Source organism: Dermochelys coriacea, chromosome 2 (assembly GCF_009764565.3).
Source record: "Dermochelys coriacea isolate rDerCor1 chromosome 2, rDerCor1.pri.v4, whole genome shotgun sequence".
In the NCBI taxonomy this organism is placed as follows: domain Eukaryota; kingdom Metazoa; phylum Chordata; order Testudines; family Dermochelyidae; genus Dermochelys; species Dermochelys coriacea.
In genome coordinates this window covers 146,592,462-146,616,723 of record NC_050069.1, presented here as the reverse complement: position 1 = coordinate 146,616,723, position 24,262 = coordinate 146,592,462, and the positions used below count along the sequence as shown (strand labels likewise).

The 24,262-nt window shown below is 41.2% G+C and overlaps 1 protein-coding gene and 1 long non-coding RNA gene across 2 annotated transcripts; both read right to left on the bottom strand.

The window, feature by feature from the left end:
• Positions 1–176: 176 nt before the first annotated feature.
• LOC122458832 lies at positions 177–9,653 on the bottom strand. The gene is made up of 3 exons (XR_006279112.1): positions 7,059–9,653; positions 5,807–5,809; positions 177–188 (listed from the first exon to the last, which is right to left on the bottom strand). It is a non-coding gene; the product is annotated as an uncharacterized LOC122458832 (long non-coding RNA).
• Positions 9,654–16,720: 7,067 nt separating this feature from the next.
• Positions 16,721–22,907, bottom strand: MED10 (mediator complex subunit 10). The gene is made up of 4 exons (XM_038392861.2): positions 22,690–22,907; positions 21,775–21,858; positions 20,334–20,436; positions 16,721–17,629 (listed from the first exon to the last, which is right to left on the bottom strand). Exons 1-4 carry the CDS (start codon positions 22,809–22,811, stop codon positions 17,534–17,536), a joined length of 405 nt encoding a protein of 134 aa, XP_038248789.1. The 5' UTR covers positions 22,812–22,907; the 3' UTR covers positions 16,721–17,533.
• Between the last annotated feature and the right edge of the window lie 1,355 nt (positions 22,908–24,262).

Here is a 24,262-nt window from a genome sequence, read left to right as displayed (position 1 = left end):
GGAAAGAGAGAGAACCCCTTCCCCCGGAGCTAGCTGCGGCCCCAGCCCTGGGGCAGTCTGCCTGCACCCCAAACTCCTCATCCCTGGCCCTACCCCAGAGCCCACACCTCCAGCCAGAGCCCTCACCCCTCCCGCCCGCATCCCAACCCTCTGCCCCAGCTCTGAGCTACCTCCTGCACCCTGAAACCCTCATCCCCAGCTCCACCTTAGAGTCCTCACCCCCGGACCCCACTCTCTGCCCTACCCTGGGCCACCTCCCACACTCCAAATTCCTCAGTCCCACTCCATTAATTTTGTTATGTGCACCAATATGAAGGTGATTTGTCACATATCACCTCCATATTGGTGCAAATAACGAGATTCATTCCACACATGAGTAGGAAAAATTAGAGGGAACATGGATTACAACACCATTAGAATAACATTACAATTATACATGCATAACATTGTGTTTCTGGTATTTGCACAGAGTTGCATCTTATACTTACTATGTGTTACGCACTACACACATGGACAACACACTTTGAGTACAATCCCCTAAATTGCTTTTCCGATCTGCCCACTGCTGTGTGGAGACTACGATTTTTGTGTGATTGTTGACAAACTCCCCAAAAACTGGAAAATATGGATCGATTTGTAATAAGAAAAAGAAGTTTGGAAACAGCCATCAAATCCATCAACATCTGCGAGGGAAAGTGTAAGTATGCACAACAGAAAATTCTAGCAGTAAAAATGAACAGGCTGCTTCCAACTCATCTGAACAGCCAACTAAAAAGAAAAAATCATGGCCGATGCAGTACAGTGTTGATTTCTTGAAATATGGCTTCATCAACTGTGCTATAGCAAGCCAAGAACCAAAGCCCCAATCTGTTATTTGTACTGAAGTGCTTGCAAACGAGAGTTTAAAGCCGCCAAAGTTGAGGAGACATTTAGAAACAAATCAAATAGAACTCGTGGATAAACCATTGGACTATTTTCAAAGGAAGCAATGGGAACTTATCAGGTCATGTTCTCAGCCGGTCAATCACCTTGAACAATAAAGCGCAACTGGCATATTTGGTTGCATATCATGTGGCAAAAGCGAAAATGGCCCATACAGTTGCTGAAAAAGTTATTCCAGCATCTGTGGATATGGTGCAGACAGTTTTTGATGAGAAGTCTGCTGAAAAATTGAAAAGTATTCCTCTCAGTGATAACAGAGTGTCTCAGCGAATACACGATACTGCAGAGAATTTGGAAGCTCAAATTGTAGCATGCTTACAGTCAGTCAGGGATTTTGCTATACAACTTGACGAATACTGATATTTCAGATTGTGCAACGATGTTCATTTACGTGAGGTACGTATGGCAAGATGATTTTAAGGAGGATTTGCTGTGTTGTCTGACTCTACCAACAAATACAACAGGGGCACAGATATTTGTTGCACCGAATGACTGCGTAGTTGGAAAATATAAACTGGAATGGGGTAACTGCAAAGGAATAACAAATGACGTTGCAGCAAATATGACCGTAAAGAACAGTAGAGTTTTGAAAAAAATCTGTGAGGCAGCTGGCAATGACATTGTTTGGAATAATTGTTTCATTCACTGTGAAGCTTTAGCGTCCAAGGATATTCCTCCTGATCTTATGGCAGTACTGAAGGAAGCAATCAAAATCGTAAACTTAATTAAAGGGAGCTCACTTAACAGCAGGCTTTTTGAAGCGCTATGCTCAGACATGGGAGCAGAACACATGCATTTACTGTTTCACACTGAAGTAAGCTGGATGTCATGGGACAGAATGCTTACCAGGGTGTATGAACTCAGGAATGAGACTCTTGGTTTTTTTGGTGGCAAAACAGTCTGACTTGGCAACTTTGTTTGACAATGATGGTTAATAAAGTTGTCATTTGCTGACATTTTCTCAATTTTAAATGAAGTTACAAGGAAGATGCAATGATTTGTTTCAACATCGTGAAGAAATACAATTAATTTAAAAGTCATTAGCACTATGGCAAGCACGCCTGAACCGTAATCGGTCCAACTACTACATGTTACCAACACTGTTACAACACAACACCACCTACGAGGAAAAAGTGAATGAAATGAAAACTATCATAGAGTTACATCTCACTACTCTTTCTGACACTTTTAGTCACTATTTCAATAAACAAGTTTGAATATTTGAATGAAAAACACTGGGTGAAAGATCCTTTTGCTTTCGAAAACCCTGAGGCAACAATGAAGCTAAATCGGACACCTAAATAAGAGAATGAACTGCTACACATCACCTGTGATAACACTTTGAAAACACGACAAAAGTCAATAAACTTGTCATCATTTTGTATCAGCGTTTCCAAAGAATAACCACTGCTAAGTAAAGTAAGTGTGCTCTTGTTACTGCCTTTCACAACAACCTACATGTGTGAAGTGGGATTTTCAACTATGACAAGATTAAAAACCAAAAGAAAGAAGCTGACTGAACAATGGACCTGATATGCAGGTAGCCCTTTCATCCTGTGATCCTGACTGGAACAAGATCATCAGGAACAAACAGGCCCACCAGTCACATTAAGTAAGTGAAACTCAACCTGATCGCCTTTATATGTTTTGTTTAAAAGTAATGGCTTTGTCTAGTTTTAGTTATGTAAAGTGGGTTAAGCTGAAATGTATTGCAATATAATGATTTTATGAAAACTCTAGTCAAAAGATATAATTATGTTGGGTCATGGGCATGTCATAAATCTAAAGGGAAGGGTAACCATCTTTCTGTCCACAGTGCTATAAAATCCCTCCTGGCCAGAGGCAAAACCCTTTCACCTGTAAAGGGTTAAGAATATAAGATAACCTCGCTGGCACCTGACCAAAATGACCAATGACAAGACAAGATACTTTCAAAGCTGGAGGGAGGGGGAACAAAGGCTATGTCTGTCTGTGTGATGCTTTTTCCAGGAACAGATCAGGAATGCTCTTCAGAACTTCTGTTAAGTTAGTAAGTAATCTAGCTAGAAATGCGTTAGATTTTCCTTTTGTTAAATGGCTGGTAAAATAGGTTGTGCTGAATGGAATGTATATTCCTGTTTTTGTGTCTTTTTGTAACTTAAGGTTTTGCCTAGAGGGATTCTCTATGTTTTGAATCTGATTACCCTATAAGGTATTTACCATCCTGTTTTTACAGATGTGATTCTTTTACTTTTTCTTTAATTAAAATTCTTCTTTTAAGATCCTGATTGCTTTTTCATTGTTCTTAAGATCCAAGGGTTTTGGTCTGTGTTCAACTATGCAAATTGGTGAGGATTTTTATCAAGCCTTCCCCAGGAAAGAGGGTGTAGGGCTTGGGGGGATATTTGGGGGGGGAAGACGTCTCCAAATGGGCTCTTTCCCTGTTCTTTGTCTGACACGCTTGGTGGTAGCAGCGTAGGGTTCAAGGACAAGGCAAAGTTTGTACCTTGAAGAAGTTTTTAACCTAAACTGGCAAGAATAAGCTTAAGGGGTCTTTCATGCAGGTCCCCACATCTGTACCCTAGAGTTCAGAGTGTGGAAGGAACCTTGACAGGCATCAACAATGTTCTTCAACTAGCTCACAAGAAAAAAAAAGTTTGAAAACCACTGATCTAAGACATTCCCAGCTATAGAAAATCTGCGTGGGGCATTCTTTGTAACAGCCAACAGAGGTGGTACCTCAATGTATATACTTTTCTCAATGCTGGTCTATGCGGGGGCTATTTGAAACAAGTTTAATTTGAATTTGATGCACTCTTCAGATCCACAGTGAACAAAAGCCATGTTGATTAAAAAGCCATGTTAATTACCAGACAGACAGTGTTTTCTCTTTCTCTGTTTTTCTCTTGGTCTTTCACTTATGGCTGGTCCTACATGTCACAGTTCTTCTTTTTAAAGGGTTTTGGGCACCCTGTGCATCACATCTCTCTTTCTCTTAAGTCTCCTTTTAATATACATTAGATCTTGCTGATCGTCTAAGGCCAGGTGGGTAACCACCCGCCTTATCCAGAAAAGCTCAGGAGACCCGGCCTACTACATCTTTGGCTATGTTTTGTGTGTGTTTTTATGTGGGGTTTAATAATTGCTGCCCCCTTCTTAAATGAGGTTACAGAACATTCCCCTCATGATATCCAGGAAGGGCCCAGGCTTTGTGAAGTTTCTGTAGATGGTTGGGTCCCTGTAATTTTTCAGGTCCTTACAGCATTTTGTTTTTTAAAAATGCTTCTCTCTCCAGGTGTAGGTGCAGCTTGATGATGTCATTATGCTTTTGGCAAAGTGATGTCTGTTCTAGTCTGTCTTTATTTCAATGATGATGGTTTCGATGTGATGTTTACTGACTGTGATATAATGCTGTTTATCATACATAATGGTGACAAACCCATTGATCCTTCCTCAGATGGGGATGCAGCGTAACAAAGTCCCCCACAAACTGGTGTTCTACGTCGGTGTATAGATACAAGGAGTTGAAACCCCCGTACTGTCTCTTGAGAAGGGGCTTTTTTGGACACTGCAATTGGGGGCCAAACCCAAAATATTAGCTAGCTTCCTGCCTATAGAAACATAAGCAACATCAGAAGATTTAAGTCTAACTTTTGTACCTGCAGGGTCATACTTTATAACCACCTCTGGTAGTTCCCCTGAATGATTAGCCATAGTATTATTCATATAATCCAGTAATTTGGGTATGGACAAGTAATAGCCTTGTCACAGGTTGAAACTCCATTTCTTCTCTCCAAAGGCAATTTCAGAAAGGGTAGCTTCATTGATATTGTTCCAGCTGTGGGGGCATTGCATTTCCATTATCACCACCTCCTAGGCCCCTGCGAGATCCAAGGGCTTAACCTGCTGTATTGCATAGTTCAAGCTACTGTTTTGAGAAGGAAAACAAAAAAACAAAAACCTCAGAGCTAAAAACCTCATTGCTAAAAGTGATATAACCCCCCCTCCCCATCCATTTTTTCCTTTTTACAGGAAAAATTGTTTTCTTTTACAGCTAAATGTCAGAGTTGAAAATGTGTTCCACACAACAAATTTATCGGGCCACTCAACCATTTCACCGGTAGCCACTTCTGTCCTCACCCTTTCTTTCTCTGCTAGGACTTTTTCAATCCTGCAAATCCTATCCTGTTGTGGGTTAACTTTTTAATTCTTCAGGGTAAAAAAAATCCGGTAACTGTATCACCTTCATAATATTTTAATTGGTATACAGTTCTCTGTCCCTTGGTTAAGGCTTCATCCACTATGAATACTTCAGTGATAAATGTTTGTTCATAGCCTTTTAGAAAAACTCATTTTGTTTTTAGATATAGTGGTCTTCTCTAAAAGAGGAAACAATCTGATTTATTTTAAAACTTTCTCCATAAACCCTTTTCCATACTTCCAGAGAATTTGAGGAGTTAACATCACAACGTCGGATACAATCAAAGTTTTCACAGAACTGTATGTAACTCTTTATAAACTCCAGTAACACATCAATATAGTGAAAGGTATTGCTGGTTGTAATATATCTCCAAGACTTAGATTTTAAAGTTTTATTAAACCACTCCACAACCCCTGCTTTGACTTCATTAGTAACAAACTGGTGGACATGATGTTACTTTAACAATTTGCTTAAAAGGTTTGTTTAGAAATTCTTTCCCCCAAACGTTTGTAATTTTCAAGGTATGCAACTATCCCTAAAAACAGTTATAAAGACCTGGGATATTTCACCACCCATCTTGTCTTTTAGGCCCAAGCATATTTACATAGACATTCTGTCACTGTTAAGATGAACTTAAAACCACTGTTGTGTTTGGAGAGCTGCTGCATATCCATTTAAAACCACTGCCTTGCCATTATGTATCACATCTGAAGTAAGTCTTATTTCTTTAAAAACGTATTTATACTGGTTTGCGTAACATGTAAGCATCCTGCTCTGAAACCCAAGCTGTTATCTGTCTTCTAGTCAAAGTTTTACTAGGTTTTCTGGCTGCTTGAAAAAGAAGATTCATGCCTCTGAAGATCCCAACTTCCCTGGAGATGAAATATTTTCTTTAACAGAGCCTCCTGTGTACACAAGGCTGTTGGTTGCAAAGTCTTTTACTAATACTAGTATGGAGGGGCCACAATCAAATTTAAACAAAAATTTTTTATTAATCACATGGTTTAACACATCATTTTACAGCCATTTTACGCTGTGGAAAATGGACATTGTGAACTCATACCATTCAAGGGTCCAAGCTAGCTCATTCTTCCATTTTGTTCTTATCCAGCATCTCCTCTTGATCTCTGTTAGAGGCATAAATAAAAACAGCTGATGCAAGATAATATTCCAACCGAGAGTGAATCTGTTCCAAGATGTCCTAGGGGATTCTCAACGGCATTTAGAAAGGTGATGGCAAACTGCTGACAGATTTTTCAAAAAAAGAAATAGTTTTAAGTCCTATTTTAGATTTACAAAACCCCAGGTCAGTTCCTACCCCATTACAACCCCCCACTCCCCTGACTTCCACTTGTTGCTCTGGTAAATAGACTATACATCTTCATTCACTTTGTCCAATGGTGACTCCAAGGAGGCTTGGTTGCTTTCCTCCACAGGTTCAGATGGTGGCTGGGCATCACACTCATCGGTCTGACTCACAATAGCATGGGTCTCGCTGTCAGGTTCCAGTGTACCCAACCAACAGTTAGGCCAAAGGGCTACCCATGGCCACTCCCTCCTCCTCCAAATTGTTGCTAATGTAGAACTTTGAGATATTTAGCACCTTAGAGCTCAAACTAATCTCCTAGTTCTCACGTGGGTGGTAAAGGCTGCCATGTTTCCTCTCAGCATTTCCATGATTTCTGAAAACATACCCTTGAAACAAGATAGCCTGCTCCACGCAGCAAGGAGCTTCCAGGGGCAGTGCTGCTGACCAGCCAGTTGTTAAACTCCAGAGAATGGAGTATCTGGCCTAGACACTTGTGCAATACTTATTCTGATTGGTACACATTTCCCTTCCAGAATGTCCTATGGGGCTGGAATCTGCTTGGATTGGTATAGAGCGGCGCGAGGAGTTCTTAGAGAAGGCACAACACTTCCAGACAGGTCATCACACCCTGATTGGTCACTCCTGCTTTTGGAGAGGTCTTACAGGGCTGGAACAGACACCAATTTGTAGAGGGTCGCAAGGTGGAGGAGGGAGTGGGGTTCTTAGTGGAGTCATATGATACCCCTTCCTTCCAGCCACATGCCAATCTCTGCCCTGGAAGTAATACCCCAAGGGAAAGGGTCTTATGAGATGAGGGGGAAGTGGCAATGTTTGATTGATGGTATATCTTTACATTATTACTGACAAGTCCTAACAGAAGAGCTCTTTCCTATCCAGCAGGCAGGACACATCTGCCTAAGCATTCAAATATAGGAAGAAAAGAAAAAAAAATTCTTGCAATATGTAAAATTATTGAGAGGCACTTCTCCTTCATAGTTATGCCAAAGAAGCTTCCTATAACTTTGGCTTGGAAAATTGGTTTGGTGTGAAAATTACCACATTTAGTCTGTGGGCAAAAAGGAGAATGTTTTCACAAAGACTGCAGAATATTTGAAAATCAGATAAAAATAAATTATTTTTGTATAAATAAAGCAATTTATAACAAATTTAAATTAAAAGTTTTTATTTAAAAAGTAATCCTTTTACAGTTAAATTTGAATTTATGGCAAGCTGGTGTTAAGCCCTAACCATAGTATAATCTATTCATCATTTAAATAAATACAAAGAGAGACTGAATCTATGAGACCTCTTCACGAACTTTAAGTAATGAGTTAAAAACTGGGTTTTTATACACAGATCCGGGGGAAAAAAATAGCTAACTTAAGGTCAAGCTTTATAAATGTTACAATTTGTCTTGTAGAGCACAAAATACGTATGTCATTTTCAGTCTTTAAAATGAAGTAAATGCTAATATTTCTGTTTCAAATGTCAGTATTTTCAGCTCTGATGTGCTGAAACACTTCGTTTCATCTGTTGTATTTGTCCAGTACATTTTTTTGTTAGTAAACTAAAACTTTTTAAATGCTGTCTGTACACTTTAATTGAATTCCAGTTTCCATCCAAATGAAGCTTGATACAAATCACAAGTAAAAAGTTAATTATCTAGTAAATTTAACAATAAAAATGCAGAAATTAAGAATCTGAACAAATGTATGTTAAATGTATAGTTAACGTATCCTCCTGGTTAACAGAAGTGGTGTCAAATCTAGTATAAAAACTGCATTTAGTTTTAAATTAAATCAGTGCTTAGGAAAATAAACTATAAAATACAAATGGAAAACTATTAAAATTGATTTATATCAAGATATTCTGCTTGCTGATTTTAATTGATGATTAAACCAATCTATCCATTTACCCAGGTTGGAAGCGATTTAAAACAAAAACACGCGTCTCTTTAGTTCAGACCATATTGAGTTCCCAGCTTGTAACTTCAAACAAAAAACTCCTTCAAATTCAAGTTACACCTCCTGGATAAGGTAATTGTTCTGAAATTTTGATTTACACTAAGTTGTGACGATATATGCATTTCAATGTACTTTAACTCATTTGTGTAGGCAGCTTAAGTGTTCATTTCCTTACATGCAAGAGTTTTTTTAAGCAGACCTGTTTTTCAAATTAAGTGTTTTGTTTTTGAAATTAAGAGACTAGTTGCTCACCATGCTAAACAATAAAACTGCCTAAATTGTATGCTGAGCAAGACTATTTTGAACATGGAAACAAAGCCAGAAAAAACTTAGCCTACTGATTAACATAGCAACAGGCATCTATAAGTGATAATGTGTTTGTTTTTGGGGGGGGGGGGGGAGGGCGGGTCTAATTTTCATTTGAAATGCACAAAGACGAAAGTTGCTGAAGCATTATTGCATTCAACTGAAGTTTACATGGAAAAGGACAGGTAGATTCAGAAAAGAATAAAACTTCTACTCTTATCTGAATAAGCTCAAAGCATTCCAAAGTTAACTAAGCACAAACAGAATATAGTATTTTCATAAAGGATTACCAAACAATGACTTGAAAAATAAAGCACTACACCCAGAGGGGTGTAATGGTAATTTCTTTTAAAAGTTGTATCTTTATTTTGGAAGCAATTACTGATGGTATACAAAGAAACAGAACCTACCGAATGCATGGAGGATTTCCACTATTTAATTGATCCTAAAAACAGAGGTGGACAAACTACAGCCCGAGGGCCACATCCAGCCCATGGGACCCTCCTGCCCAACTCCTGGTCCGGGAGGCTCGCCCCAGCGCCTCCCCCGCAGCTTCCACTCACTGCACTGCCACCGCAATGCTGTGGGCGGCAGCACAGCTACAGAGCCGGCCTGACCCGGTGCTCTGTGCTGCGCAGTGGCATGGCTGGCTCCAGCCAGGCAGTGAGGCTGCCTGTCCTGGTGCTCTGGGTGGCGGCGGCTGTAGCACCACCAGCCACTGGTGCTCCAGGCAGTGTGGTAAAGGAGCAAGGGAGGCTGGAGAGAGGGCAGGGGAGTTAAGGGGTGGTGGTCAGGGGTGTGGATAGCGGTCGGGACTGTCAGAGGGCAGGGAACAGAGGGATTGAATGAGGGCATGGGGCAATCAGGGGTGGAGGGTCCGAAGGCGGTCCGGGGACAGGCAGGTGGACAGGGCAGGGGTCCTGGGGGCACAGTCAGGAGGGGGGGTTGAATGGTGCGGTGGGGGGCAGTCAGGGGCAGGGGTTCCGGGGGGTGGTCAGGGGACAGGGGTGGTTGAATGGGGCAGGGGTCCCAGAGGGGGCGGTCAGGGGATAGGGAGAAGGGGTGGTTGGATGGGGCAGGAGTCCTGGGGAGCCGTCGGGGGGTGAGATGTGGGGGGCGGGGGTGGGCGGATGGAGGCAGGGGCCGTGCCACGCCTGGCTGTTGAGGGAGGCACCGCCTCCCCTAACCAGCCCTCCATACAATTTTGGAAACCCAATGTGGCCCTCATGCCAAAAAGTTTGCCCACCCCTGTCCTAAAGGAAGGAGTGGACAAAATAAATCATGCCTTCTACAGGACAGTATCATTAATGTTTGAAAAGTATATAAGTTGTACAAGATTTTAATATTAAAGATGTCTAAAAACGTAGGCTAGCCTGTCTCCCTCAAACTGCAATATTTTATATTTTGATTAAAAAGCATGGATTGTTTTATTTTTCCAATTTATTCTGTCTTAGGCAAAACAGGTTTCTTGGTAGAATTCATAGGATGAATGCTGCCTAACAGCCCTCCCCTTCTGGCAAGGCTGAAAGGCAAGTCAATAGCTATAATTCAAGATGTACTTTATTTACTTTTAAATAATTTTTCAGATTTACTCTTGTAAGCCTTGGACATATGAACCAAAGTAGGCTTGGCCTTCGCAGAATAGCAACACATCAGGTATTTGCTAACCAAGTAAGCACATTTCTGAACAGCGAAGATGGTACTAGAAAACCCAGACCTCTTCAATGACTAGGTAAGCAAACACTTAAGAGATGTTACAAGAGACATAGACCCCTGTTGTTTTGTTCAAACTAGCAGGTACAAGGTATAAAGCTGGTAACTAACAACATCTAGAGGGTAATAGGTAACTTGTTTCAATGCATAACAGAAGTCATAGGAGGGACCACTTTGTACTGGCCTAGGGGACATCATCATGCTATGTTGATTGAGTTGGTACCTTGTTTCAGGCATGTGTGTGTGTTAGTGTACCTGTAACCATTGAGCTGGGGTACTAGGACTTTGCTTTGTCAACAATAAACCTGGCTGAACACCTTTGCCACCGAACCGAGCCAGTGGTCTACCTTTATGAACACTGAGGTCTGCTGAATCAACAAGCTGTACTCCCTGCTGGATGCCAATACACAGGAACTTCTAAGACCAGCAGCAAACACCCACACTTGTCACCCTTGTCAATTATTTTACTAAAGTCATAAGTAACCAGTAACAAATGAAAAAATAGGAAGTATCAGAAAACTTGCCTTTATGCAAAAGATGTGTATTTCAAAAACTTCATAATCAATCCCCGAATATTCAAAGCCATTAAAGAATGTGGTTCAATTTTTGGTAAAGCAGCAGTAAACAAGATGTTGGCATGAACAAACATTGATGAAAAAGGGGTTCAGGTAAAAGTAGGACAAAATTCCAGACTGAAGATTCTCATCTGAAGATAATCACAGCAACAATTTAATAAAAAGATCATAAATGGGATATTTCACTCCTATCATTACTAGGCAGTAACAAAGTGAACACTCTCAAAAGATACTACAGGCTGAACCTCTCTAGTCCAGCACCCTCGGGACCTGACCAGTACAGAACCAGAGAATTTGCCGAACCACGGGAAGTCCATGCAGAGTGCCAGCGGATCTCCATAAGAGTAGGAAGTAGGAGTGCAGGGGATGCTGCAGCACCTCCAGGGCTTACGCCCTGTGTGGCTCCCCGCCTGGAGGCTCCAATGCCGGTCCCACATCCTCCCCCTCCCTCCCGGAGCTTGAATGCCACGAATCAGCTGTTCGTGGCACTCCAGAAGCGTTGGGAGGGAGGAAAAGGAGTTGGTAAGTGCGGGGCCGAGGGGGGAATTTGGCGCCGGTGGATGCTCTGCACCCACTGATTTTTCCCTGTGGGTGCTCCAGCCCTGGAGCACCCCACAGAGTCAGCGCCCATGCCTGACCACAGATGTTGCCGGACCAGGGAGTGCCAGATGAGAGGTTCAACTTGTATTTTGGTACCAGTTATTTCCATTATTAATCCCCAAGAAATAGGCAGAATCAATGTCAAGATTCACATGAAACACACAAATCATTACAGCTCAGAGGAAAATGAAGGCAGTCTTGCTAAGGCTACAGTTATTACATTTTTTGAAAATTACATTGAAAAGATGACTAAGGGCGCGAAGTCAACCACTCAAAAAAAAAAAAAAACGTAGAAATGCCAGAAGATTTCCTGTGCCATCCCCCTTCTGCATATGCATCATGATTCATCTTTTAATTACAGGATTTCTACAGGACCCCTGCCTCATTCAGTGTACAGGGTGGATGTAGGCCAGTAAATAAATAGCTCTTCAGTATTTTATTTTATCCTCACTGTTCAACGTGCAGCCTTATTTACCACAAAGCATCCAAACCCTGCACCAAATAAAAGTTATTAATTTGCTTATAGGCTTTTCTCTAGTGCTCACTGTCAACATCTGAAAGCTTCACAAACATTAATTTATCTTAATAATCATACCTGTGAATTGGTATAATTATCCCAAGCTGTAAAATGGGGAAGTGATACACAGAGATTTAGGTCAAAATGATCAAATTCACTTTTTTTGGGTGCCCAGTTTGGGATGCCTTGGGCTGTTGAAAGAATAACTTACACTGAGTTCAGTTAAAGTGCTCAGCACTTGTCAAACCATGCTTACGTATCTCAAACTGGACACCCAGAAAGTGAGGAATGCATAGAAGCTACTGTGGAGGTTTGTGACTTTCAAAGTATTACATGAGGACTCTTGGCAAAGGCAGGGATTGAATCCTATTCTCCCAGGGGCACACTTGGCTGCCTTAATTACAAGAAAATCTTTTCACTCCCTGCCTCTTTCAACTACACAGCTTCCAATTCATTTACTACATTCTTGATTCATTCCTTTCCACCATCCAAACTGTGCACCAAATGAGGCCTGATCCAATGGAAAAAATCACTATGTAATCATGATTACTACCATAATGCAGACATTATGGGTTTCACAGCTATTTATTGTTAGCAAAATAGTGTGGGGACTCAAGAATACTGGACTCTATTCCAGGTCCTGGAGGGCAGTGTGTTACAAACCATTTCTGCTCCTCCTCCCTCACATCTCTACCTCTTCCACCCATGACCTCCCCACAGGCTATTCTTTTCTGTTCTTATCCCTTCTGCTCCTGTTCTACTCATGTGTGCAAATGGCAGTTTTCTGAGTCCTATAATTTGGCAGAATATGGATGGATTTTCATAGGGACAGGAAAAGGCATTTCTGACCACAAGATGACCTACCTAGGAGTACTTGTGGCACCTTAGAGACTAACAAATTTATTTGAGCATAAGCTTTTGTGAGCTACAGCTCACTTCAATGGATGCATCCGATGAAGTGAGCTGTAGCTCACAAAAGCTTATGCTCAAATAAATTTGTTAGTCTCTAAGGTGCCACAAGTACTCCTTTTCTTTTTTGTGAATACAGACTAACACGGCTGCTACTCTGAAACCTACCTAGGAGTAGGACCCTATTGTACTAGGCACTATACAAATATCAAAAAGATGGTCTCTGCCCCAAAGATATTATCCAAATCCCTACTCATGCATAAACTAAACTTTTTTTGTTTAAAAAAAAAAAAAAACATTGGCAAAGACAGCTTAATCTTAAACTTAATCTTCTCTGTCCTCCTCATCAGAAATAACTGATCATTCAAAATAAAATGTAGCCTGAGGCATAGAAAATTTCAGCACAATTGGTTAAAGTTATAAGCAATTGAAAACAGGGTCTTATAATGGAAAGTGTTAGATAACTAAGTATAGGCAGCACTGTCAGCTCCACCTAGAATTAGATTGCTGGATTGGATCAAATGTCATCAAGTGAAAAATGGTGCCCATGGCAATAATCTATCATTGTGATGGGTACGATATGCAATCAAAAATACTCATAGAAAATCACTGGATTTTCAGTATGCTGGAATTATGGAAAGGCATGAAATAAATTAGTACTTGTGAGGGATATTTTTTAAAACAGTGGCCACCTCATTATTCAATTTTAACAAACAATCAGTTGAATGATGCATATGAACATGCTTAATATGAAAAAATGAGCTAACATCCTTCACACAATTACAAGAAAAATGAAACTTAAGCCATCTCATTTTCTTATTTTGCGGTTAATATTGTTTATAAAAATCATAAGAACTGGGAGCTATACCTTGACTTTAGCAAAGCTTTTGATACAGTCTCCCACAGTATTCTTGCCAGTAAGTTAAAGAAGTATGGATTGGATGAATGGACTATAAGGTGGATAGAAAGCTGGCTAGATTGTTGGGCTCAACGGGTAGTGATCAAAGGCTCCCTGTATCAAGCGGAGTGCCCCAAGGGTCAGTCCTGCAGCCAGTTTTGTTCAACATCTTTATTAATGATCTAGATGATGGGATTAATTGCACCCTCAGCAAATTTGCAGATGACACTAAACTGGGGGGAGAGGTAGATATGATGGAGAGTAGGGATAGGGTCCACAGTGACCTAAACAAATTAGAGGATTGGGCCAAAAGAAGTGCAGAATCCTGCATTTAGGATGGAAGAATCCCATGCCTTGCTACAGGCTGGGGACAGACTGGCTAAGCAGCAGCTATGCAGAAAAGAACTTGGGGATTACAGTGGATGAGAAAAAAGAAAAGGAGTACTTGTGGCACCTTAGAGACTAACAAATTTATTAGAGCATAAGCTTTCGTGAGCTACAGTTCAATCCGATGAAGTGAGCTGTAGCTCACGAAAGCTTATGCTCTAATAAATTTGTTAGTCTCTAAGGTGCCACAAGTACTCCTTTTCTTTTTGCGAATACAGACTAACACGGCTGCTACTCTGAAACCAGTGGATGAAAAATTGAGTATGAGTCAACAGTGTGCCCTTGTTGCCAAGAAGGCTAACAGCATATTTGGCTTCAATAATAGGAGTACTGCCAGCAAATCAAGGGAAGTGATTATTCTCTTCTATTCAGCACTGGTGAGGCCACATCTGGAGTACTGCATGCAGTATTAGGCCTCCCACTACAGAAGGGATGTGGGCAAATTGGAGAGAGTTAAGCAGAGGGCAACAAAAATGATTATGGGGCTGGGGCACATGACTTATACAGATAGGCTGAGGGAAGTGGGGTTATTTAGTCTGCGGGGGGGGGGGGGCAGAAGGGGAATTTGATAGCCTTCAATTACCTGAAGCAGGGTTCCAAAGAGGACAGAGCTAGGCTGTTCTCAGTGGTGGCTGATGACAGAACAAGGAGCAATAGTCTCAAGTGGCAGTGTGGGAGGTCTAGGTTGGATATTAGGAAAAGCTATTTCACTAGGAGGTTGGTGAAGCACTGGAATGGGTAACCAAGGGAGGTGGTGGAATCTCCATTCTTAGAGATTTTTAAGGCCCGACTTGACAAAGCCCTGGCTAGGATGATTTAGTTAGGGTTGGTCCTGCTTTGAGCAAGGGTTTGGACTAGATGACCTCCTGAGGTCTCTTCCAACCCTAGTCTTCTATGATTCTATATATAGAACTAGATTTTGGCCCCAATAGGGATCATCATGAGTAAGTGACAAAATAGTCAGAGCATTGGTTAGCTAGAGATACACCATAATCACATTTTAAAACCATGAGAAGCAAGAATTAGGAAAAAAAAATTAAACAAGTCTTTCCAGAGGACTGGGAGAACATACTGCTTGCCTCTATGAAAAACAACAACAAAAAACCCCCCAAAAAGCTAGCCTTTCACTGTATGCAATATAGCACTGCATGGTGATCCTATTAAACTAATCTTTCCTGCAAGAAGGAGAATCTACAATAAACAGTAGCTGCGACTTGTGCTTTCTCTGTTATTTTCTTGAAAAATATATTGGGATGGTGACATGTTCCGCTCTGGTGTTATCTGGACTGGTGATCTCCTAGGCCTCTCCAATCCTTGACTCTGGGATCCAGCCTTACTCTGCTCTGCTGTGAGAACCCCCACTCCTGGGTTGTTCACGCACAGCCTCTGGCATGTAAGCTGTTCCCAGCTACTTGCAAGCAAATGACACTAACCAACATCTCCGGTCCCAGACACAACCCTAGGAACCTCTGTCTTGCAGTATCCAGTTATGCCCGCTGGATGCTGCAAGCTTATATAAATTCATCAATTTAAACAAAGAAATTGATATGTACCAGGCCTGATATCCCAAGTGGTGCCTGTGACACACTTCGAACCAAACGCACCAAGTTTATTAACTATAAAGATAGATTTTAAGTGATTATTAGTCAAAGCATAACAAGTCAGAGTGGTTACCAAAATAAAATAAAATAAAATATAAACACGCAGTCTAAACTCTCAACCCTATTAGAGTGGGCAGCAACTAGATTAAGCGGTTTTTCCTCACGCCACTGGCTATTGCAGTCCTTAATATACAGGTTTGTCCTTTAAACCTGGGCCAATCTTCTGTGTTGGAGTCCTGTCTTCTTCTCAGTGTCTTGGTTGCTTGCAGCATAGGTGGGGGCAGGAGAAGGGCCCAGAATGCGTCCACTCTGCCTGTTTTATACTCTCAGTCCATATGCTTATAGAACACAAGTCCAGGCATGTCTGTGGGGCACTGCGGAGTCTCTCCAATCAAGGTTGAGCAACTCCCCTGGTGGGGCCTCATGCAGGGAAGTCATTGCATAGTAGCTCCCTTGCTGGACAATGGCTGTTGATGGGTTATTTGACACCCCTCCTGGGCATTGGTTACTTTCCTTGTTGGTGCCTCTGGGGAAGTGAATATCTGGCCGATTCCACAACTTACAGCATGCTTTAGTGACCACCATACAACACAATTCTCACAACTTCATATGCATTAATTATATACATATATATGGATAGAGAAATGACTTTCAGCAGATCATGACCTTTCCCCTGATTCCTTACAAGGCACGCTTTATATTGAAGATCTCCATATTCTTCATTTTCATATAACTGTGAATATATAATATGTTCCCCCAAGGTACAGACTGTCGCAGATGGTATGGAACAGAAACATACTAGAAGAACTAGCTACAAAATTCATTTCAAAGTGTTTATTATATATTTTTCCCAAAGAAAAATGCAATACACTTAAAAGATTTATTTCTGCATCAAATGCTATACAAAAATAAAAGCACGGCTGGGAGGCCATCCTTGAAAATGTTCAATTTTTCCATCCTCAGCAACCTGTCCTTCCATTCACAGGACTGAAGAGGACTTTTTGGTTGTGGTTGACAAAAGTTACATGGAAGTACAGCACCTGACAATGGACTTCCATTTCAGCAGAAATTTAGCAAAAAGAAAAAAAAAAAGTCCTGTCTAGTCATGCTTTTATAAACTACCAGGAAAGAGCTAGTTAATAGACGTCAATTCTCATTCCTGTGGCCTGCCTCCCCCCCCCCCCACATGAGATAGGCTGTAGCCTATTTTAATAATCAAAGTATAACTAGCTTCCAAAAGAAGTGTATTTATCCAGTCTGGCACTTGATCACAGTTCTTTTCCATACTAGAAATGTACTTTGTGGGAAATGACGTACAATAGCTTGCAAGTCACACATATGCCTCAAACAACTTTTGTGGAAAGAACACAGTAGTACAGGAAGTTTCAAATGCAAGCTTTAGATACACAGAGGTCTGTAGGAAAACATTTTGGCTTCCAAAAAAAATAAAAACAAAAACCACCCAAAAACAGTCCGTGGTAATCAGGCTCCCTCACGGCCCATAACCACATACATGAACTCACCTAGTAGGAAGATTGAAGAACTTCCTCTGTCCAGTGAGCTCAACATTTTCACAACAGATTATCAGTTCCTTGAAAATATTAGGCATCTTAGAACATACCAAAGGCAGTCTTAAAGAGGAGGTTCTTCTCCTCGAATAGCTTTGTACTTGGCCATGTCCTCTGGGAAGACCTTAGTCAGCTCTTGAATCAATAAGCTTTTAAATTTCTAGAATGAAAAAAGATTTTAGAATATAAAAAAAATTGGCCATTTATTGGAGCTAGTCAAACAGAATAAGTTATTCACTGAAATATTTGCAAATAAAAGTCAACCAGGTTTACCATTCCTTGACCCCACTGAATGGTATTCAAATCAGAAAAAACAAGTCCTACAAGACCCTTATTCATACTAAGTGCCTGAAATCTATTTTATATTTTCTATACACTAAACTAGCAATCAAACTCTTTCAAGAGAGGCAAGGAAACTAGACTCTTGATAAGCTCTGGTGAAGTGGTGTCCAATTTGTGGCCCTCGAGTCTATCATTTTAAAAGAAGAAAACTGGCACTTACTTAATTGAAAGCGTGCTGAACCATGTCCTGAAGTTTGTAAACTAAGAAGCCTGAATCAGACCCATTTCCACCATTTCCCCCCAGTGCTTCCTAGCTCTTCTCTTGAAGCCTCAAGAGCAACTCTGATGTGAGCCAAGTTCCTCTGAGCAACTGCTGTCCCTTCCCTGATGCAACATCTCAGCAACTCATCCACTAGTTGCTTGGTGCACCACAGGGGAAGGAGAGAATACTTCTGACTTCCCTGCAGGATGTGGGAGCTTCAGGGAGAAAACAGAAGTTTGATTGATTCTGCTTGAGACCAGGGAAGCACCTAGCAAAAGCATGGCTGATTTCTTTCCCTCACACAATCATAGGACAAGGGTAGGAAATCTCTAGTAAGGGAGGAAAAGATGCTGAGAACCAACCAATTATGGCTTCCTGAATCTTTACCTCAACCCTGAAACCAGATTAGAGCAGTCTAGGAGCTTCTCTAATTTGTACTATGGTGTCCAATAACTGGATACAGCCAGCATACAGCATGCTCCAGTCACACCCTCTCCATCAGAAATATGACTTGTACAGTTAAACATAAAACTATTATGCTAGATCACAACAGGTCCACCAAGTCTGATATTCTACCCAAAAAGAGCACCTTACACCCAGCACTTCAGAAGGAATAAAAAGAATAATGCACCTAGACAAGTATGTAAGTCTACATCACAAGGATGAACACAGACCACTGAAACCTGGAGATCAATTTATGTCTTGTAGCATGCATGTTGCTGTCCTCTGTGTGTATTTAAATCTAGCTATTCTTCAGCTGCAGATTTTTTCTGAATCTTGCTAAACTGTCTCAATATCTTTCAGTAATGAATTGCTAAGGCTGATTAAACATTATGTAACAGGATGCCCATGATCTTATTGAAAAGAAACTACTAATTCAGGAACCTTAAGTCAAGCACATTTTAACTAACATCAACTTGAACTTCCATTTAATATCATCTGCCACTGTGTGCCTCATCTCATACTAAAGATGATAAAATTCACAAAAGATGTATTTTACTGTTAGGTACAACAGTTTCTTGTTATACATCTATAAATATTATTCATACATCAGTGTTCCAAATGCAATGAGGCCAAACAAGATTTGGAAAACATAACAATGCTTTTATTTAAGGGGAATAAGTGCAGACTGCTGTTACTACTAAAAGTTAATTAAGTATCCTCCACTCATGGGTTTAAGAGTGGGTTTTGGTTTTTTTTAAAAAATTTGATTTAATCACTTTAGCATCACACAAGGGGAAAATACTGTTATGGGTTGGGTTAAACCTTGTTGAAACTGGTGTGGTTAAACTGCCCTTCACTCAGGAAAAGTGGAAGAAATATTCAACTCTTATGAAACCAGAAAGGTGGAACAATAGCAGCCAAAACACGGACATATGCAAGGCACATGTGGGTGGAGAGGCTTCACTGAATATTGCTTTAGCAGCAGTGTATGAGACAGGGAAGCAGCAAGAATACACAACAAAAAAAAAAAAAAAAAAACAGTGAAAGAGCAGAAAGTCAAGGACAAAGGCTTGCCTGGGAGCATGATAAAAGCCTAGAGATATTTTTGGGCTGAGTGCTGGTTGAAAGAGGCTTGGAACTGTGAGCAAAAGAAACTCTCTCCTGTTTGATTCCTGCTGTGTTCAGGGAAACATGACTCTCTGAATTTTTTTGTAAATAAAGAGGATTGCATTGAAGATACCAAGCTCAATCATCAGTTTCTCCTCCTGACCAATACAACCCACAGAACCCTGAATTTTGGAGAACTGTTTAGGTCACACAAGGGTAACTATCAAACAAGCATCTTACTTTATTAGAAAGTGATAATTAGAAAGTATCCTTCATGTTTTTCTATTCCTAGAACTGTTTTATGGTGAATTTGCTCACCATAGCCATGCTTAGAAAATTATACATTTAGTACCTATGGAATAGCAGTAGTGTATTTAAAAAAAAAAAAACTACCACACCCCAACAACAACTAGCTCTTACACAGCACACTTTCCATCATCAGATATCAAAGCGAGGTGGCAGCTCTATGAACAGACTGTATAAAGAAGATTAGATTAGATGCGTGTTATGGCTATAGAAATGAAAGTTTGATTTTGTATTTAACCTTACCATAGAATTAGAGACCATAACTACAAGACAGGCTGCAACATTATCAGTTAAAACAAATAGATTGGAAATAAGCCCCAGTGCAACCCATTTAATTAAGAAAATCTGATAATCATGCCAAAAAAAAAAAAAAAAAAAGGACAAGGCTTACAAATACTTAAATATGGTTCCTATCCTTATTATAAAGGACAATTATACTTTTAATACATTATACTCATCTTACCTTCATAGTGTCAATTTTGCCTTTTACTTGTTCATTTTTAGCCAAAGCCCTTTCCAAACACTCTTTAGTGTAAAGCTGGGGATTACGGCCTTGATCTATGTATCTGGAAATATTAAAGATGCCATGTAAGTGTATCAAGTAGGCTAAGATATTCCTTATCTTCACTAAATAAAGCAATGAGAAGCTCAATTACACTGAGTAAAAAAAGTGATATACAAGTATGCTTTGTGTTCCTTCATCTGAAGCATGCATTCTAATACGTGGACTATGCCAGCAGCTCCCAAACTGTGATCCAAGGAGCACCTGCCAGTGAGCTGCAAACATCTGGTGCTGGTTTTCAATTGCCAGCTGCTTTTAAGTGTCCAGACTTTTCCTTGTGGAGAGCCTAGAGGATTGTAGAATGTGCTGGGAATCAGCTCCATGTGACTAGATAACTCTCTCCAGACCACCAGTAAGTACATGCAGTAAGTACATGAAAGCTGGAGAAGAAACAGGAGTCACCATCAGCAAATGGACCAGCAGTGAGAGCAAAGCAAAAGTGATATACAGGGAGAAAGGAATAAAGCAGCGAGAACATTAAGGGAAGAACTGAGTAGACAGAAGTGGGGAGATGAAAAAAACAAATATTCAAATCATCATCTTCTTTTAAAAAGGTCACACACTTACTTTATTAGAAAGTGCTAAAAAGACATTGGTATTTCCCTAATTTTACTACGCCATAGAAACAATTACTATAGTTGCCACATGGATGTTGTGTGATTGAAAATAAATTGAAAGATATTGTCTCAAACTATTAAAATATAGACTGAACTATAAAAAAATTTTTTGAAGCCACCTGGTTTAGCCATCTACAATTAGCAATACTATACACATTTCTCAGCTTGTCACATTTAAGGTAATTTAGAATTCATGAAATTGAATGGCTAATGTGCTAACTCACTGAGCAGTATAAGTTGATTCACATAGCTCTGCCATTAAACTTTGGCCCAAAACTATATCAGTACGAGCATAACAGGTGAATGCAAATTAATAACTGACTGCCAATTATGTAAATATATGCAGTGATTATGGCGTACAAAAACAGGGGCTCTGATAAAAAGCAAACTAGTTTTCACTTGTAATCTAAAGCAAGATTTGAATCCTGAATAAAGAACCAGAGTGAGATGGAAAGCTATATACAGTACCAAGTAACTGAATTAGATAAGCTCTTTCCCAGCCTTGAGCTATGCAATTTATGCAAACACTGATGATAAAATAAACAGACGTGAAAATAGATGGATAATTCATCTTACTCTTTTTCCTTCAAATTCTTTAGGAATATTTCTGAAGTCAAATTTAACAAAAACAAAAACTGCAGCGGAAATGTCTAACGCTACAAGATTAACCGTCTCTTCAATTTGATGATGTGTGGAGGTTGCTCCCTAGATGTAAAGTTACTTACTCAAAAACCTCTAAAGGTACGCTTATATCGTGAAGTTGCTGTCGGCACTTGTCAATATCTTGCAAGCCGGTAACCATAAAATTCCTGGGAAGAGAAAAATCATGTGGCTATAAAACCAGACCCAAATTAGTTACAGACAACCTTCTACATCTTCTCAGCTTCAGCGTATAACTGATCTCACTGCTATGGGGTTGCTGCCTACAGGCTGCATGAACAAACAAGGGAATGAAAAGGTTCTCTGGAGGTTCTCATGGCACCTTTTCCATGTGCAGCCCTGGATTCCTAATGCATTTCTAAATCTAGGTCTTTGGTACATAGCACACCATACTGAGTATATAAGTCCCTTCCAAACAGGTAAATTAAAATAATTAATCCTCACAGGGCACTCACAGAATAGACCATTATTGTTACAATCACATGTCCCAGATTTGAACATACTACAAACAGGTTTGGAAGTCAGTATATTTTCCCGTCAGGCTGCACACTTGGCACCACTGCATCCTGTTGAATCACTGCTAACAGACCATTCTTCAAAGTTTAGTTTACAGTTTATTTAAACATAAGTATTGCTCTTCACACAACCATGCAACTGCATGTTAGAGACCTGCTCCCTGCTGATCACCACGCCATGTGACAGGTGTTACTTGACATTTGTACACTGGTCCATCACGGACAGACCCCTCCTCGCTATTCCTAGGCGAGGCAGCGCCGGCAAGCTAGGAGGCCCCACAGACCTCCCCACCCACAGGTTGTTACAGGCCGGCGCTCCTCCGGGAAGAGTCCCCGCGCCCGCTTCCCATCAGGCCCCACGGCGCCTGCAAGGGGCTGGCGTTGCTGCGTAGCGCTCCGCCGCCGGAGAGACCCAGCCGCCCAGCGCAGGGGCCACTGAACCGGCGGCGGGGGAGGGGGTCTCACAGCTTCTGGTTGAGCCCGGCCTGGCTGCTGGGCTGGAAGTCGCTGACGATGATGCCGAGCTGCCGGATGTTCTCCACGAACTTCTCCAGCTGCTCCTCCAGCGAGTCGAACTTCTCCGCCATCGCTCTGCGCCGCCGCCCGCTTCCGGGTCAGTGGCCACTTCCGGTCGCGCGCCCGAGAGCGTCACGGGGCGGGGCGGAGCCTGGGTTCCCGCGCGGCACCCTAATGGCGGCCCAGGCCCGGGAGCCCACAGAAGGAGGCCGAGCCCGGCATTAGGGGAAAGCGCCCCAGGGAGGGCGGCAGCTCCCCGACCCCGCGGGCTCCTGCCCTGGAACCTAAGGCGAGCTCCGCGGGAGTTGCCGGGTGTGGGCGCAGCTACGGTCCGGTCGATCTCCCCAGCCCACTATGTGCCGCGGAGAAACCACCTGACTGAGGGGCCTGGTGCCATGGTTGCCATGCTGAGGTTGTTGCAGTGGGCGTGCGGACTTGGTCTGTGTCAAGACTAATAGGCCTCCCGCAGCTGCCCCATGGCACCCTGTGCCCTTGCAACTCTGTCAGTTCTTAGTGCCATGCTCAGGAGTCACAGAGACAGGAAGAACATAAGAAGGGCCAGATTGGGTCAGACCAAAGGTCCATCTAGCCCAGTGTCTTGTTTACCAACAGTGGCCAATGCCAAGTGCCCCAGAAGGAATGAACAAAACAGGTAATCATCAAGGGATCCATCCCCCATCGCCAATTCCCAGCTTCTGGCAAAGAGAGGCTAGGGACACCATCCCTGCCTATCCTGGCTAATAGCCCTTGATGGATCTATATTTCCATGAACTTATCTAGTTCTTTTTTATCTTATAACCATGTTATAGTCTTGGCCTTCACAACATCCTCTGGCAAGGAGTTCCACAGATTGACTGTGCATTGTGTGAAAAAATACTTCCTTTTGTTTGTTTTAAATCTGCTGCCTATCAATTTCATTTGGTGACCCCTAGTTTTTGTGTTATAAGAAGGAGTAAATAACACTTCCTTTTTTACTTTCTCCACACCAGTCATGATTTTATAGACCTCATGTATATCCCCCCTTAGCCATCTCTTTTCTAAACTGAAAAGTCCCAGCCTTATTAATCTCTCCTGCTAAGGAAGCCATTTAATACCCCTAATCATTTTTGTTACTCTTTTCTGAACCTTTTTCAATTCCAATACATCTTTTTTTGAGATTGGGGCAACCACATCTACACACACTATTCAAGATGTGGGCGTACCATGGATTTATATAGAGGCAGTATGATATTTTCTGTCTTATTATCTATGCCTTTCTTGATGTCCAACATTCTGTTTGCTTTTTTAGATTGCTCCTGCACATTGAAAAAAAATTTTGCTATTTGTTCTTCAAATTCTTTTTTGGCCTTCCTAATTATATTTTTACACTTCAGTTGCCAGAGTTCATGCTTCTTTCTATTTTCCTCACTAAGATTTAACTTCCACTTTTTAAAGGATGCCTTTTTGCCTCTCACTGTTTCTTTTACTTTGTTGTGTAGCTACAGTGGCACCTTTTTGGTTCTGTTAACTATGTTTTTTTAAT